Raw genomic sequence first — 18,262 nt, forward strand, 5'->3', positions numbered from 1 at the left:
GGGGGGGGGGAATACTTCATTATAGAAGATTCCCACTGCAAAGTAAATTAATCACAATTACAAACACTGCTACATGGCACTGGTCACACCAGGCTGAATTCCAATAAGCAGTTTCTCTCCTCTGCAGAGAAAACAAGTGATTTGGGTGCAGACATTTGCAACGGGAACATCAAGTAGTACAATAGGAAAGCAAGAACCACAAATGCCAAACGGTGACAAAGAAAAACTGAAGCTGTCTGAGCTTCCGAGCAGTGCCTGCCATGTTGGTTTACTGACTTCAGACTAATTCTTTTGCATGTAGTGTCTACAATATTCTGTACACCCCGCGGAGCTCTGTCTTGTCAGCTGTGGACTCACTCATCCTTTAGGGTTTGCCCTCCTTGACCTATTCCACTCACTTCTTGTGTCCCTTTCTTTCACTCTCTCTTTAGTCTTTCCATAGTTTGGGGCACTAGCGTCGTCACATTGTTTGATTATCCTTTTGTCTTTAACCCGTTTGCACTTTGAGCTTTTCTCCCTGCACCCAGTGGTATTATTTTATGAAGCACTCGACACAACAGTTCTACGCCTCCACTGCTCCTACATTGTTGCTGTTTCCCACAGGTGCCCCATTGTTCCTGTTTCCCTCCCCAGCCTCGAAGCTCTTTTCTTCCAGGGGTTTTCCGATCCAGGCTCCGTAGCCGTGGGCGCTGAGAGCTTGGAAAAACTGTTGCTTGGCTTGCTGGAAGGACACAGCAGAGATCTTTGCCTGAGCGTAGGAGGGCAGGGAGAGGAGGTCAGTGCGACCGCTTCGCTGGCACAGGGAGCGGAAAAGATGGAATAGATTGGACTTGGACACGCGGGACACGGCCAGTTTGGTCCTGGACAAAAAAGACATTAGCAAAGTGTTTTAAAAAAATGCAAAACAAGTGTGACAGGAAAAGCATTATGGTTTGTCTGGCAGGCTGGCATGACAAAGTGTTTCCTCAGATCATGCAGTGTTTCTTATTTAGCTTACTTCGCTCCCTGCTGCTCTGTTTTGACTCGCTTAATTAAAATTCAATGAAGCAAAAAATCTGCAAACAGCTTTCAGTTTATGGTGTTTTGTAAAGAGTTTTTATTACTAATGTGGTATAGGAGGGTGTGGGAAGACGTTGTAAAGATAAATAAGGGGAAAAAAACTCCACAAACTGAAACTGAATTATCACAACCTGCTTCAGTGTTTCCCCCAGAGTGGGTGTCAGCATCCATTCAAATCCCCTAAAGTTAATTCAGTTCATCTGGATGCAACGTTTTCAGTGGGAGAAACGTTTCATCGCTCATCCAAGTGACTTCCTGTCACTTGGATGAGCGATGTCACAAATGTCCAGTGAGGCTGAAGAAGTCTCACCAGACATTTCCTGAGACTGTAGTGGTTACCTGGATGAGCGATAAAACATTTCTGCTACTGAAAATGTAGGTCCACATGAACCGAATTAACTTGGTTGGATTCCTTTATCTGAATTATTGAGCATGCATCAAGACACTTCTTTTCAAAGCTTTATGTGGCCCACACTGAACAACAGCTCAAGATAGCAACAAAGCATTTTGGGAGCTATTAAGTGATCCAATTTAAAATCAGAATGTCTGACTTCTTTTTCCTTGTTATGCAAAAGTCACACTAGGAAAAGCAGTGGCTGTACACCTCAGCGTGACCAACATTACTGCAACCATGTGCAACAATGTTGGACTCCTCTTGCATATACAAATACAGGCCATTTAAAACGGTTTCTTTAATGACAGGGACCAGGTCTGCGACTCCTCGCCATCATCTGCTGTCTTCAAGTGACTGTGGTTAAGGAAGTTTGAGTCAGTCTGCTATCAGTCTGTGACTGAATGTGGTCAAGTTGGCAACTGCATGAACTCTGTTTGTAATACCATGATGATTAACTGTAATAAATCAGCAAAAACTGCAAATCTGTTGTTTCTATGTACTGATAATTGAAATGATCTACTTATACGCAGAGTGCAAATCTTACACATGGAACAGAAATCCAGAAATTCCTCCACAAATAGTGACGTAGTTGCTGTAGGACGACCATTCAACTGTAAAATGACACAGGCGCTCTGATTGCTTTTACACTGGAATGTAACCTGAACAGTTGCAAAGTGATGCTTTGCAGAGAAGTTGACTCAACGCAGTCTGACTCCAATTGATGCAGTGTGTTGGATCAGTTAGACAGCAATAATTTGCATGCTTTCACTAGTTTGTCTGAGACTGACTGCAGTCAGTCCAAGACTGTGACATGCTTCCTCCCATCATACAACCTGTACAAACACCTTGTGAGTAAACTGATCGCCCAGAGGTTGAGTATGCAACATCCTAAACCACTAGGCAATGAGTTGGTTGTTGCAACTACTTGCATTTTGCCTCCAACAGCTATATGTACAAACATAATCTATACTAAAGAAAATAAAGATCAAAAAGGATAATACAATAAGTCTTGAAGCTGTTGAATGTAATGTCAATTGTAGATTTAGACTCAACTCACAATTCTTACTATTCATAATAAAAAAGAAAACAAAAATTCAGTAAAGATAATACATGTCAGTCCCTACATGCTACATACCCATCTACTTTTCCTTTGGTCCCGTCAAGCACTTCAACACTGTGCTGGTCTGGAAAGCTCCAGTTCACACTGGACTCCTTGGTCTTGCCTGTGTGACGTGTGGAGTCATACACACTCACCCTGCCGACCTACAAGTCCAACCAGGTGGTGTGGGAGAAGGGATGGGGAGAGAGAGCACATAAATTAGCAGTTCTTTAATTAGATGAGTAACACGTGCATCACTGATGTGTCAGAGGCGTCACACTGTGTTGATTAGTGTCAAACTAAATGACAAACCAAGAAAATGTTAAGAAAAAAAAAGGCTCAAAAAAAGAAAAAACTGAAAGTGTGGCAGCTGCAATATTTCTTCCTTTTCTCTTGGTGTTACAACAGCAACCTGCTGGCTTTTTGTTAATTGATGGATGAGCCAAATTTAAAATAATATGAGCAATAAAAAAAAAAAGAAAGCTGTGCAGGCACAAATAGGATTGTTGGCAGCTTGATGGATTTAGTGAGAATAAACTTAATGTTCATGATTAATGTTCCAAGTGTGACCTTGCCAAAAACCTGTGCGGTTACCTCAGGGTGGTTCAGCTTGAAGGAAGCGGGGAGACTTTGCGTGAAAGCCTCGCCGTCTCTGGCCAACCGACAGCAAACGGCGCGTGTCAGGTGACCGTGGCTGTACAAATAGCCTGTTGGATAAGAGACGCAAAGACATGCTGTAAAACTGGTATCCAAGTCCAGAACCAATGCAATGGGAGTCCACCATTTTTCACTGACTCTTATCTGCACAAAGAAATCTTTATATTTTACCAAGTGTGATGGACTTCAGGTAGATGGGATCCAGGAAATGGGTAAGCAGTGCCCCCTGTAGGCCTATCACATTCCAGCGCAGGATCTTATCACTGCAGCTCATTGTCCTCAGCCTTTCACCGTGCTGGATGCCATCCCAGGTGGGTACAATGGCACTTGACTCCACAGGGATGGTGCCCTCACCTGGCAAAGACCAACAGCACACTCTTGCTTACAAATCGGGATGTGGTATCATTTGCTTTCATCTACATTTCATGACAGATCATGTACATAAAAACCAATTTCTCCTTCAGTATCGTGCCTCACCATTCTCCACTTTAGTGCGAAGCTTGCCCTGCTTAGCATTCTCAAATAGAGGCTGGTGGCCTTGAGCTTCATCCCCCGCCTCACTGCATGACTTATCAAACAGAGCACCGTCCCCACACGGTGCCGTACTAAGGATGAGAGAAAAAGGAGAGAGATAAGGTATTGCTATGATGCACAGCCAAGCAACCTGCAGTTTACGAGATGAGACCTCACAGAGCTAAACAGGAAACACTGATGTGTGAAAGTGAAGGCTTGGGGGGAGTGAAGAAAGAGAAAGAAAACATCTCATACTCCCACCTAATGTAGAGGTGAAAGGTGATGTCAGATTTGATCCGTAGTTTGTTATTCTCCGCCGGTTCAAATATACTATCGTCTGCACCTTCATAGTGCTTGAGCAGCTCACTGTACAGAAACCTGAGAGGAAAGGAGAAGGTGAGCTAGACTTATAATGTCCCACAGACGCCGTTTCAGGGAGAGGGGGATATTTTTAGAAGTGTAGGAGAAACACTGATAAAGAAGCAAGATATCAATTTCTACCGAATAAATCCTCTCCTGGAGATGATTTCTGCATGGCAGTCATTAACAGTCTCTCCTTTAAGGCTCAGCTCCTCCCCTTTAACACAGCGATTTCCTGACAACAAGAATGAGAGAGAGGGAGAGGAAAAAAAGACAAATTCAATGTCAAAAAACACGACAATGCGGCGCCTCTCGGTTCAGCGGTGACCTAGTTGCTTCAGCTTTGTGACAGTACATACCTCTAAGCGCAGAAATCCACAAAACTAAACATCGTGGAAAAATGCAGGGGCAATCCCCCCCATCCACCCCCACAGTGCTCCACAATTAAAACTTTTTACTACTTTGGTCATTTCATATGTTATACGCTAAAGGTAATGGATGTACCAGTTCCAAGGCTGACAACAGTCCCCAGGCCCTCCCCCCTCCTCATGATGATCGTGGCCAGAATCTTGCGTCCCAGAAGGCAGTGCTGGATCCGTGTGGTCAGAGCGTTGAAGCGCTGGTGACTCAACATTGCTATCTGATCATGCAGTGTGCTGCCGCTCACTGGTAACTAGCAGAGGGGAGTACAAAAACATGCAAATGAAAGAAAGACAGGAAGCATTATTTAAAACATTATTATTCAACATTCAGGATTCTCTGAATATGAATTGGACAAAAATGTGAAACTAAAACAGGAGAATATAACAAACTGCATGTTTTAGTATGCTGTCTATACAGACGTGTCACTTCCTTACACACTTGTGTTGTGTTCTTTATTGTGAAGCACTTTACCTTAGACTGCTTTTGTCTTGAACGAGGTTATACATTTCAAATGTACATGAAGACATTTTCTGATATTATTTTCTCAGGAGAGCAAGTGAAGTGGTTAGTTGATTATCCTTCAAGCATTTACTGTAGATTACTTTGAGCTTAATCTTTCAGCACAAGTAATCAAGCTAAGCAGAACCTGTTGCTATGCTCTACTCTTTCATTCCATTATGTTCAGCTGTAATCCCACGCTGAGCCACGGAAAGCTCTTTTAAAGCTGGTGCACTTTTAACTTTTAAGATGAAATGGGAGAATTCATTGAATAGTCAGTACCTCAGCTGGTGTAAGCTCCCCAGTGCGAGCTGCTCTCTCAGCTTCTCCAATCAGAACGCGCAGTGCAGCATCAGCTGCTTCCTGCTTTCCCTGCTTCTTGTTGGACGCACAGACGGGAGGGAACCAGCGTCCGCCGAGCTTGGCCTGGTAGGTGAACCTGAGAAGATGGGCAAAAAGTAAGATAAGCAGAGGATTTTTCTTGGTCCCCCCCCTCCCGTGATTGCATGGAAACCCCAGCTGTTTTAACAAAGAAATAAACACAAATATCTATTCTAATAATTCCCTCATAGCATGAGTTGCTATTGCAACACACCAAAGATCCTGGAAAGCGAGGCAAAAAAAGAAATGTTTAAATTATTCGAAAATCTACATAAAATATTCCTTTTACAAGTATGTGGCAGCCCAGACAGTAGTAGAACTCCTGGTCTGTGGGTTTGGTTGCATCATGGTCTAACATACTTAGGGTCATGTGGCGGTCCAGACTGGCCCACAAGGCGGATCTCGGCAGCAAAGCCACGGGCTCTGGCATACTCAAGAAGACCCGACACTGCATTGTTGTTCAGGTGGTTGATGAGGTCCCCGACCCCTGCCTCGTGGGCTGCTCGCAACTCATCTGCAGTAAGTGGAGGTAAACTGGGGCATGTTGCCCCAGAAAAACTCTCGTCACTGCCACTGGAAGGACCCAGGGGCAACTGAGGCTGGAGAAGACAGATGGGTGAGGCGGTGATGCAAAAGAAAGATGTGAACAGTAAAGAAAAGAGCTTTGTGACAGATGTGACAAAAATAATTTCTTTATGCCCAAGAAATCAATTATCCCTTTAATTTTAGGAATATGCAATCCCCATCTATTCTTGGTTACTCATTAAACACCTTGTTGAGCTGCAGTTTCCCATCAGCCATTAATTCTTTGACAGCCTCCTCTGCTGCCAGCTGGCGAGCTGCCTTCTTGTTTGGAGCTGAGGCCTCTGCAAACAAGCTCTCTCCCACCTTCACCCTGTACATGAACCTGAGCCCAGAACAGAGAAAGGGAAACGAAAGGATTATAACTGAGATCAGATTCATAACTCCACATTTACAAAGCCTGAGCAGATGCACCATGATCACAATGAAACTGGAGCCTGTACTAAGATCATGATCAAGACTAGTGATCATGTTTTCTGGAAAGTGATGGCAAGAAAACACAAGTTTATACTGTTTGTCTGACTCGGCCATCAACTGAACAAAGACGTTTTTGTGCCTTTGTCAGATGACTACAGTACTGAGAGATATTGAACAGCTGCTGCTCTGAGGCAGAAAAGTATGACCACAGAGAGAAACTCAACCTATGAGCATGCAGTGTGGAGAAGAACATCCAAACAGATTCAAAGGGAAGTGAATGAGTCAGTACCTTGGATCATGCGGTGGACCCGCCTGTCCAGTGTTGATGAACTCGATGGGCTTCCCACTGCGCTGGCTGTACTCCATAAGGACAGACACCGGATTCTTGCCACCAGGCAGAGAGCGGGACAGGGGTTGGCGAGGTCCCTCTGCTGTCCCTTCCACACTGCCAGACCCCAAAATCCCCCCTGTGCTTTCAGCAGGCCCCTTGTGGAGAGAGTAAACAAAAATGCCAACTATAATTTACGGCACTTCTCAGACACAGTTTTTAATTGGTCTCCAACATTAGATAACGGCTATGGACACAGTTTTAGCCAGCACAGGTAATTAGACTTCTGTTTACAGTTCATGCCCTGGTGAATAAATTCAACACTCTCAATTGACGAAAGTCTGACCAGTCACAGGCAATTAGTTAAAGCGTGCTGTGACTAAATGTGATTTCATTTCTTAAAATGCATAAGGGGTCGTATTTTCACAGATTACAAAAGAACTTACGCTGGTGTCTGGAGGTAGCTCCATCACCTGGTCCACATTGCCAGTATTTTCCTCATCGGCGGTGCACGTCCCCCCTTGCATCTCTTTGACAAGGATTCGCAGTGTGGCTGCAGCAGCATCCTTTTTTGCAACTTTCTTACTAGAAGCTTCCGCGACAGGAAACAGCCTCCCGTTGAGCATCACCTGCATACGAAATCTAACAGAAGCAAAAAAGAAAATACAGATGTGACACAAGTATCTGCAAATATGATTAATTCAAGAAAAATTTACCAAGATTCCTACGTTGACTAACAAGCAAAGTAATTTACATTTTTAGTTTGATTTCACTTCGGCAGATCTATTTCTTATAGACTCTGAACACACAGATCTGTGTAGGTGTAAAAACAAAACTATCACATAATGAAAAAAATGATAGGATTTACCCTCTGTATCGGTTAAGTCTTATCGGTGTAGAACAATTTCCGTACAAAAGAAAACGAAAGAAAGAGAGCATATTTCTCATTTCATTTCCTTTTTGATAAAGCATATAGTTTGGGCTGGATCAGGTGACCCTGAATCCTTCCTTAGTGGCACTGCAATAGGCCTAGGCTTCTTGGGGTTTCCCATGATGCACTGAGTGTTTTTTTTGTTCATTCTTCTTTTTTTACTCACTACATGTTTATAAACCTACCTGCATTTAATCACTAGTTATTACTAATTTCGGGCTCTCTTCCACAGCATGTCTTTTGTTCTGTCTTCCTCCCATCACCCCCAAGGGGTTGCAGCTGATGACTCCCCCTCCCTAAGCGTGGTTATGCTCTTGAGGTTTCCTCCTGTTAAAAGGGAGTTTATCCTTCCCACTGTCGCCAAGTGCTCGCTCAAAAGGCACATTTTATTGTTGGGGTTTTCTCTGTATTACTGAAGAGACACTAACTTACAATATAAAGCACCTTGTTGTGACTGTTGTTGTGATTTCGAGCCATATAAACAAAACTGAACCTAACTGAATAAATGAGCTCGTGAAAATCCTCGTAACACAGCAGGACTGTCACTATTAATTGCGATATTTTATGAGTTAAACTTGGTAAAGTAATTATTGTGGCACTAAAACCTGAGTCAGTGATTAGCCGTAACAAACCAGTAAGTGCCATAATAGCATTTACAAAGCCTGGTGTATGTGGATCATTTCACTAACCTAGGATCGTGGGAGGGTCCTGACTGGTCCAGCAGCAGGAACTCGCAGTTCTGGCCCAGATACTGGGCATACTCCATGAGACCGCTCACAGGGTTCTTCAACCTTACCTCCTGTAACTTAGCCCACAGATTCTGGGGAGGTGGGGCAGCCACTGAGACAGCTACAGTCCCCATGGCATTGGTTTTCTCGGATGCCTTTTTTTCAGCATCCGTCTCTCTGCGAATAGCATTGAGGAATTCAGGGATGTCATCAGTGGACCACTGTCCTTCATTGGCGTTTTCGCTTTTACATGAGGCAGAGGAAAGGGGCTAAAAGGAGGAACGAGATGGAAAGGGAAAATTGAGGTAAAAGGGTTAATATAGGCAGGGTAGATCTTCAAGTCTTATCTAAATGCGATTAATAAAAAGTTCACATTTTCAGCAAAGTGTCTCTCAGAGCAATAGTTCAACATTTGGAAGAGAATTAGAAAGAAAGATTGACACTGCTTTTATGTTTGTTGGATAAATCCACAGATGGTTGATTTGGCTTAGTATAAAGGCTGGAAACGGGGAAATGAGCGAATAAGCTTATGTCTCAAAATGTCAAGCTACTATTTTAATCTTTTCAGAATGCATGCTGTGTTTTACTGGGGAAATATCTTTAATACCTAGAATTTGTTATCCATTGAGCTTGACCTATTTAGCTGAAAGAGTTTCAAATTTATTATTTTTAAGTTATGGTTTGATTTTCATTTAGCCGCCACATTTCAAGGAATCTTTGTATTGTTCTATATGTAGCAGACCTACACTACAGATGGATTCACCTTAGTGCAGGCAAAGCCAGGGACCATGCTGAGCTGCAAACACACTTTTATTGTCACTTTGCACGGACACATGCAGAATAAATCAAAACCCTGTGCACTCAGGTGGAGCCTGCCCGGCAGGGTGAATCACACTGGACTCCAAAAAATAACTCGGAGAAAAAGTCTGGCTCAGCCCACAACCCAGCTGTGGAGTCCTAAGGCTTTTCTTATTTCACTAATTTGTTCCTTCTCGTCTTCTCTGTCCTCTCGACGGTGACCTGGAAATCAATCTCAGTACACTATGCTGAAGGGTGTCACAATTCCCAAAACCCAACTGGAGGACAGAGGAAAGAAGAGGCTTGCCAGAAGAGCTCTAATGGAGGATGCACAGGTTTGGATCAAGTGTTTTTACCATCAGTGTATAAAAGAGGCGTAGCTGGAAAACACAAGCAACGCTAGAAGGCGGACTCTTTACACAACTTGTCCTTTTTCTTCACAATTTGTTCCAGTTAGATGATCAAACTTTGTGCTCTTCACTGTTTCTTTGTGTGTGATTAGAAAAGAGTATGGCTTGTCACAGTGCGCCATGCTGTGAATTTAATTAAACTTGGCCCTAAATCTGAGATCATAAAATACAGCAGGGATTCAGGTAGAATAAAAACACAAGTTGAGTCCAACATCAAACTGAACCAATCTTGTTTTGGAAAGAGGCTCTGAGGCAAAGATTTCAAATCTGATTAAACGCCTGTTGCTTTGCCTCCTCTGCTTGAATCTCTGGTGTGACACAGATGCACAAAATAAATAACTAAATAAAATTTTAGGGGAAATAAGAAGGGTGGCTGGTTTATGCCATCTGGTCACAGCTGGCTGATTGGCAAAATCAAGGCAGGTGTATTGGTCACTGCCCCCTGAACTACTCTGCCTCACTTCTTCTCCTGCAGCTGAGTGAAAACCCAAAGCCATTTATAATTAAACAAATCAAAATGTATAAAGCAAAAACTCTAACTATACCTACCGCTTCACTAAGAATTTGGTCTGGTATCCAACCCCCCGTAAGTACCTCAAGGCCTGGTAATGGTGGTAGCGGTGATGGGGAAAAGATGGCACTCACTTCCTCCTCTTCTACTTCCATTTTAACCAGGACAGCCGGGTTGCTCTGTGCAGCTTTGAGACTCCTCTCCATTCTCTCTCGGCGGTGGGTGGAGAGCTCCCATGTTGGAGGGTTGACTTCAACATTCCTAACGACTTCACCTTGCTTTTCTAGGGCGTACAGAGTAGAATTGACCTGCTTAGCAGTCTTGAGTCCAATATTTTTCGCTATGTTAAGAGCTGTTGCCTCCCTTGATTGAAGAAGGTATTTAAAAATGTGTTCCTTCTGTTCTGCCATCACAGCACCTTTAATGTCCTGATCAGGAGAGCTGGAAGTGCTGGGATGTTGCTTCTTGTGGTGTTGACCTTTTGCTGATGGCTGGGAATCTTCAGAGTCAGAAAACTCTAAAGAGGAGGAATATGAAGAACTTGATTCTGTGTCAGAGTCCTCTTCTTTGGCCTGGACTTCCTCTTCGGTTTCTGTTTCAACCTTTTCTTCAGGTTTTTGTGGGGGTTCCAAACTGGCTAACGAATATGGAGGTTGATTTTGTACGTGATACTTTGTGCTTTGGTCTTCCTCGACTCTGAGAGGTTCTCTGTATAGTGTCCACTCAGGAGGGGTTAATCCTTGCTTGGAAGCTTTCTGTAAGTGTTCCAAAGAGTACAGAGCCTTGTTGACTACCTTTTTGGGAAGATGCAGTTTTCTGGCTAACACTTTAGCAGAAATACTTTCACTTGGCTTCAACGCAGCCAAAGCCTCATGTACCTCGCCCTGTATTTGAGTTGTGAGAGTGATGTTAGGTTTACTAAAACTTAAATTTCCTGTGCTGCTGGATGAAGAATGTTTGTCAAACCTTTCTCCTCCTCTGTTGGGCCTGTCTTTGAGCAACAAACCCTGAAACTGGTCACAGAGTGAATCTGTTTGGGTGCGCCATTGTCTACTGGAGTGTTGGTTATGGTTTTTACCTTGGAACTGGTTTTGATTCAAGTGTCGAGGTGCTAGGTTACCTCTTGAAGCTCCTGCACCAGGTCGGTATGGTCTCCGGTCTTGGCTAGCCCCTCTACCACTAGGGCTGCTGTTTGGATGTCTACAGTATCCTGACTGAGGCTGGTATAAAGTACTATGTGACCTGTTGGGTACAAATCCTCCTCCTCCTCCTCCTCCACTCACAGTGGCTCTAAACTGTGGAGCCTCAGAGATCCGTCCTGTCAGGAATTCTCTTTGTTTGTCATAAAAGGAATTAGGGCTTGGACCTGCACCGTGATTCGGGCTGTACAAGCTATTATGGGTGACAGAGTTTGGGACCACTTTAATGTGGCTTGGTGTAGGGGGGGTAGAAGGGATTAGGGGAGATGAGGGCTGTATGTGTGCTTCAGGGTGGGTAGGACCGTCGTAGTAACTTGGATGTGGGATCTGCTGTGGCCCAGCTCTGGGATAGAATACACCTGGGCCAGGTCTATAGAAGTTATCCCTTTCCTGCACGCGGGGTTGTGGATGCCTGTAGTAATGTTCTTTGGAAGGCCCTCCTCTACCTCTGCTCATAGCGCAGGGGTTGAGCGTGAAGGGGGCCGATGCTGCCGGCTGTGCAGCTTCTGTATTAGTGTATGTCCTCTAGCGCAAACAGAATACCCTGATCAGGAGTCAGGGCAGGCCAGTTGCATGCTGAGAGACCCTGAAATAAAAACAAAGGGCAAAGTTAGGAGAATACCAATAAATTGAGACAAATAACAGCAAGATAACTCAACTGTTGAAGAAAAAAAAGAAAAAAAGAAGAAAACTTTTAAAAATTAAGGAGCAGTCGGGAGGTTAAGAAAAAAACTGTCATTCCAGCCAGTACCACAAGTTCAGACTGTGCTGGCAACCCTCCAACCTGCTCAAGTGTCCTTGGATAAGTCACTAAATCTATAACAACTCCAAGAGCAGGGTTTTAAGCAACTGTCTATGCCACTGCTTTCTTAAAATACAGCAGCAAACAACACAGAGGATTTCTCAAAAGGTGGTCAATATGGAAGGTTGGAGGAAATGTGGAGACGACAAACTGGGAGTGCTGCATATATCATCAGATTATCATAACTATTCAGTCTACAAGGATACTGCAGGGTGACATACTATCTCTTCCAGTCACACTGAAACCAAACCCCGGTTAAAAAGGAAGCTGATAAATAATGCAGACCTTGTTGCAACTATTCTGTATTATTTCTGGCCTTAGAAATTATCGCTGGATCTGAAGCCGAAGCAGAGAGGGAAAGTGAGACTGATGCAAACAAGGAGAACAGACAAGGGCACAGAGGGACATGGGCTAAAAAGTCATCAGTAACAAACTGCAGACAGGGAAAAAAAACCTGCAGCGGTTAGCTAGCAATTCTGGTTATAATGTTATTTTTCACAGAGCTAGCTAGAGTAATTCTTCTAGCATGCATGAAAATAAAACATTAAAAAAAATTAGCAATCTGAAACAGAAATTTTGACCTACACTGTCCCAGAACTTTAAAATCCTTCTATGGGAGAAACAAACATTGATTCCTCCTCAAGTGTCATATCTGACAACACTCAATAATGTCTATATCAGGCAGAATGACAACAAGGAGACACCCAATACTGAGTCAGGTTTCATCCCCTCTGGCACAGTCAGCATCAACGGCATGTCGCTGAGAGCTGAGACCGAACATACCGCATTAACAGAGAACACCATAGTGTTGGTTCATCGCTGTAATAAGGGCCGACAGGGCCGGCAGCAGAGGGGCCAAACAGTACTGAAGCTGACTCATCTTGACCCTGATGCAAGGCAACATTTGACAGCCAAAATAACAACTGTGTTTTTCAGAATCTGCGTTCACTACACTCTCCTTTGTTGTTAGCCTAGACAGAGATGTAGACAAGACTGTGCATCTGACAACTGATTGAGAACACTATTTAATACAAAAAAACAAACCAAAAAACCCATTAAAGACAAAACACCTCCTGACATTGAGAGTCACCCTCTTCTATCATCACTAAGCTTTGTGCCCTCTGTTTCCTGAATATGTCAGAAATGAAGTCTCTAGATTTAGCGCACACACCTCCACATGTGCACGCAATATGCTATATTTACAAGCAGGAAAGGGCCCGTGGAGTCTTACAGCATCATCAGAGGCATTATAACACACTGACTTTAACAGTTCTCACCTACAGTAGTTCAAATGAAAGTGGCAGCGCTGAAAAAGTAAATAGAAGTAGTAAAAAGCGCCCTTACTTTTGCAGATTCCTAAAGGCGACTAATCCAAGACTCGATCCCATGTAAATAAGGTAATAATAATTATAACAATAAAATAAACGTTACAGATTAATGTAAGAATAAAGACGGAACCCGTGGTAGAATGGGTGAAAAAAAATAATCACAAATCTATGTAGTGCTGAAGGTGTTGTCCAAAATGCAGGGTCTTCCGGTTTTGGGTGATCAGGTCCTAATCGCAGCACAAAGATAAACACCGGAGAGGTTTGCGCGCTTATAAAGCCTGCTGCAAGATGCGTTAGTACACTGTTACAAGGCGATGATGAAGGGAAAATCCGCGGGGTTGTTACTGTAATAAAAAGGAAACTGTCCTCCACTAAAAGGGTTAAGTTTCGATTTCATTTCTGAAGAAAACTTGGGTTTCTGTCGCCAGTCACGTGACCACGAGGCACACCGGAACTGTTTAAAGGTTAAGCTTCCTCATCTCTGTTCGAAGAGGTCAGATTAAAAAAAATAAAATAAAATAAAAAAAAGCTATAGCCACGTCCTTGCTGCTCCACAACAAACCAGGGCATAGTCTCCTCGGTGCTTGCTGTAGGAGACAACACTCGCTCGGATCAATTTCTCGCTTTAAAAATAAAACAAGGAAAACGAAAGAAGCGGGTGAAAGGAATGTAATACATTTTGGGAGAATCAAATATTGTCCCAAAGCGCCAAAATGTTGCTATGAATTTAGATGGCATACTAAATCAAGACTCCGGGCTCCACCTGATTTCAAATTGCCTGAAATATTTTTTAAATAATAAATCATATTGGCAATGTGCTGTTGTAGCTTTATCTACAAAAGAAAATGGTTGAATCCAAACAGTTAATGTGGAAAACACAGCGTAAAAGGGGGGTTTATAAAAATAAAACGGAAACTTACAAACTTTTTTGTTAATCAAAGCAAACGAATATTATCTGTCTCTCTTATCACTTTCATGAAGGTTAGCATTAAATTCAGTTACTTTAAAACTGGAGGTCTGACAAACAAGACAAGGTTAATAATTAGAGAAACACGAGGCTTAAACGTTAGGAGCTACAGGTTAGACCAACTTGATATTCATATTTTTGTTCCAGACACAACAGCTCTTACTATTATTAATTAATAAATCGGTGAAAAGACAGTATCAGGGGATGAAATGACCAGTTGACAGCAGCTAACTGAGCATCGTTCCTCCTCCGGCTAACTGAGGTTAGCCTGCTAGCTCCGCACTGGCACTGCACCATTTCTAACTGTCGCCTGCATCGCAGCAGGCTCGTTATCTGCTACAGTCAAACAGCGATAAACGCCTCACACAAAGTCTACAAAATGACTTCAGGACAAGCCATAGCCTTTAGCAGTTACCTCACTTCGCCGTGTTTCCTGGTAGTGCGTGGTTGCTGGTGTGTGATGTTTTAATGCGGTGAAAGAAACAATCAAAGAACTGATGCGGGGAATAGTGACGCAAAGGCTGCGACTGACGATTATACGTCGCAAGCAAATGACGTAGAACCTTGCTAAAGTTTCAATATTGTTCAAACCATTGACTAACCAATGACTGTAGAAAACAGTCAAACGTACCAAAAACAATATAACTGAAAACTGAAAGTAGGTATAACCTAGAACTTAGTTGTACTTTTAATTCATCATTCTATAAAAGCTGTATGTGAACATAGGTCTTCATCACAAAAACGTATCACAGACATTAGAATAAGCATTGTAGGCCTACAATACACTGGAAAGGCATTTCATTTTTTCTGTGATGACAACACATAATATTCCTAATAGATTATCTCAAAGCTGAGTCTACGAGTGTGAGTCATGTGTGAGCATTGTTAAACATATGTTAGAATACAATAATAGTACATAAAACCTAGGTGCAACATAATTCAATTTGTGAGGAAGAGACTACATTTGCTTATAGAGAGTATAGAGAAGGTGAGACAGCGCTTAACTGTGTCTTTGTGGATTTAAACAAAGAATATGATAGGGGGACAAGAGGAACTGTAGCACTGTAAAGAAGTGAGGAGTGGCAGAAAAGTATGTGACAGTGGTGAAGGGCATGTATGAGGACATGGGACAGTGGTGAGGTGTGTGGCCAGATGGGGGTGGGATTACATCAGGTATCTGCTCCAAGCCCATTCTTGTTTGCAGTGGTGATGGACAGACTGGCAGATGAGGTCATGCAGGAGTCTCTGTGGACTGTGATGTTTGCAGATGACATTGTGATCCATGATGAGATTAGGGAGTGGCTGTAAGAGAACCTGCAGAGCTGATGGTATGCTCTGAGGAGTAGAAGAATGAAAATCTGAGGAACTAAGAAAGAATACATACATGTGAATGAGAGGGAGGTGCAAGGAGGTGGATGAGTTAAATATGTAGCACTGCCAAAGCTATAGGCTGTGCACAAAAGAAGCGAAGGAGAGGCAGGAGTGGATGGAGACAACTGTGTGGGATAATTTGTGAATGAAGGATAGCAGCATGACTGAAAGGGAAGGTTTACAAGATAGTAGTGAGACCTGCTATGATGTATGGTTTGGACACAGTAGTACTGACAAAAAGACAGGAGGAAGACTTGAAGATGCTCAGTTTTCAGTGGGAGTGACCAGGATTGTATAGGCCTGTCCTACGAAGCAGGTTTTCATCTTATCCAGGTAACTGTAGGGTTAAGCCTGTTTTTTCTTTATTAGAAAGGATTGATATATCACCATGGTAACTTACTGCAAAATTCCAGACTACAGATCAGCAAGTATGAAATCACCATCTACTGACCAATCAATTTTCTGGAAAACATTGTCAGCACTCCTGGAAGATCCAGACAGAAAGAAGATCTAAAGTTTTTAATAGCATCTCATACTTTGTGTTTCCCTGTTGATGATATATTTGTAGACACAACTTTCCTTTTTTTTAATGTCTGCAGTTTTTTAATTTTATTGCTTTGTAAGTTTGAGTATGTGATTTGAAAACAGAGCAACTACGTGCTATATCGAATTTGCATGTAGACAACGCTGATGCTCTGGAATAACCTTCCCCTCCAAATTAGACAAGCGTCATCAGTGCAGGTCTTTAAGTCCAGATTGAAAACCTATTTTTATTCCCTGGCTTTTAACTCTGTAGGAAACTGACACCTTCTTATTTATTTTATTGTATGTAATGATTTTATGGTATTTTTAATTTGGTTGTTGTTTTGATCTGTGTTGTTCAGCACTTTGGTCTGCCTGGTGTGTTCGTAAAGTGCTATACAAATAAACGATGATGATGTTTGGATTCTGTTTTTACATTTATCCTTTACTTTCAAAGCATTATTTAACTGAGGCTGCAGCTGAAAGAATAAAAACGAAGACTCTATTTTATATATTAATGAATCAAAAATGTGGCTGTAACCCATGAGATTCTCCCTTCTTTTAATAACAGAGATGTGATATAGATAAATCTGTTCTTTCCTGGCTTGAAATAGGCTCAATATTTTAATTTATTTGCTCATTTCCAGTCTTACTTTTTCTGCAGCAGCTGCTTAATCTCACCATATTTTTCCCATAGCATAGTTTCAGTTTCCTTTTCAAAATCAGCCACCCTGCTGCCACTGGATGTATACATAATCGGTCAGATGGTGCCAACACCATTCCTTTCCTGAGAACTTAAAAAAGGAAAACCTGGGTTAATTCAACAACTTGATAGCCAGCTTTGTGTTAAACCAGCGGTCCCCAACCCCCGGGCCTCGGACCGGTACCGGTCCGTGAGTCGTTTGGTACCGGGCCGCGAGAGTTGAGGTTCAGGTGTGAAATATATAGTTTTCAGGGTTTTTATCGGTTTTCAGGGTTATTTTGTTATCGTTTTTATTGTTTACTCGGTTTTCCTTGGTCTTTTCACGTGTTTTCTTTTTTTCGGTACCGGTACTAGTTTTATTTTGTTGTATTTATCCGCGACACCTTAAAGGCCGGTCCATGAAAATATTGTCGGGCATAAACCAGTCCGTGGCGCAAAACAAAAAAGGTTGGGGACCGCTGTGTTAGACTAAGTGAATCCAGAAAACAGAAAGATATTTGGGGTATTTATTTTAGTTGGCTCTTTGGACAGGGCTCAGATCTCTTCAGGCAGGCTATTACAAAGCTGAGGGCCCCTGATGGAAAAGCTGTGAACAGACATAGAGCTACAGTCAGGACCCAGACTCAGACAAGTTTTAACAAGGGATGAGTAAAATCTTAAAATCTATTGTAAAATGTTCAGAAAGCCAGTGGAGACAAGCCAAGAGAGGGGTGATGTGATTCTGTCTGCTAAAACCAGTAAGAAGCTGAGCTGCTGAATTCACAACCAGTTGGAAGTGAGACAGTAGTTTTCCATTAGCGAGCAGACAGAGAGGATGGAGTTACAATAGTCCAGTCATTTTAATGTGAGGGGTAAAGCTAAGGGCTGGATAGAAATTAATACCTGAATACCAGTGGGGTTTTTGGAAACAGGCTCAGTGATGTTTAGTGAATAATAGGAATTCTGATTTTGTGGTATTGAGTCACCGAACATTTTTCAATGTTTAACATTACTGAGACTATCCCGAGGTAGTTATCATGAGGCATATATCTGTGTGCCACAGGTATCTTGGTGAGTTTTCAAAATATTATCAAGTAGAAGCAAAATCAGACTGAATTTCAAACCTTGCCACACACCACAGATAATGCGATCTGTAAATAAAGAGAAATCACCTGGTGATAGGTGACGGTTCTCCACCTGTCACACTGCAAAACACTTTTGGAAGAAGATGATGATGAACGCACGTCTGAAGTCCACTGCTGTTCTGACAAAGCAACAAAATGTTTTGACCACCTTTGTTTA

General features: G+C 42.6%; 1 protein-coding gene across 4 annotated transcripts; it reads right to left on the minus strand.

The window, feature by feature from the left end:
- Positions 1-6: 6 nt before the first annotated feature.
- Positions 7-14,905, minus strand: adar (adenosine deaminase RNA specific). 4 transcript variants are annotated; one of them, XM_005732089.1, is made up of 16 exons: positions 14,801-14,905; positions 10,224-11,874; positions 8,332-8,639; positions 7,158-7,353; positions 6,673-6,869; positions 6,156-6,291; positions 5,745-5,983; positions 5,286-5,442; positions 4,587-4,755; positions 4,224-4,317; positions 3,984-4,100; positions 3,687-3,814; positions 3,381-3,563; positions 3,147-3,259; positions 2,589-2,716; positions 7-860 (listed from the first exon to the last, which is right to left on the minus strand). In XM_005732089.1, exons 2-16 carry the CDS (start codon positions 11,742-11,744, stop codon positions 563-565), a joined length of 3,984 nt encoding a protein of 1,327 aa, XP_005732146.1. In that variant the 5' UTR covers positions 11,745-11,874; positions 14,801-14,905; the 3' UTR covers positions 7-562. The 4 variants fall into 4 exon arrangements, with proteins under 4 accessions (XP_005732146.1, XP_013766054.1, XP_013766052.1 ...); XM_013910600.1 differs by having other exon boundaries at positions 10,173-11,874; XM_013910598.1 differs by having other exon boundaries at positions 10,128-11,874.
- Between the last annotated feature and the right edge of the window lie 3,357 nt (positions 14,906-18,262).

Source organism: Pundamilia nyererei, unplaced genomic scaffold, assembly GCF_000239375.1.
Source record: "Pundamilia nyererei isolate P.nyererei 1_Seehausen unplaced genomic scaffold, PunNye1.0 scaffold00045, whole genome shotgun sequence".
NCBI classification, from domain to species: Eukaryota; Metazoa; Chordata; class Actinopteri; order Cichliformes; family Cichlidae; genus Pundamilia; species Pundamilia nyererei.

Bases quoted from the DNA above. Each gene is read 5' to 3' on its own strand.
- adar (XM_013910598.1), bottom strand. From the start codon at position 11,744: ATGAGCAGAGGTAGAGGAGGGCCTTCCAAAGAACATTACTACAGGCAT. The intron at 8,640-10,127 runs GTAGGTATAGTT...TCCTCCTTTTAG, and splicing joins ACCAAATTCTTAGTGAAGCG to CCCCTTTCCTCTGCCTCATG. The intron at 3,564-3,686 runs GTGAGGCACGAT...GGTCTTTGCCAG, and splicing joins TCGCACTAAAGTGGAGAATG to GTGAGGGCACCATCCCTGTG.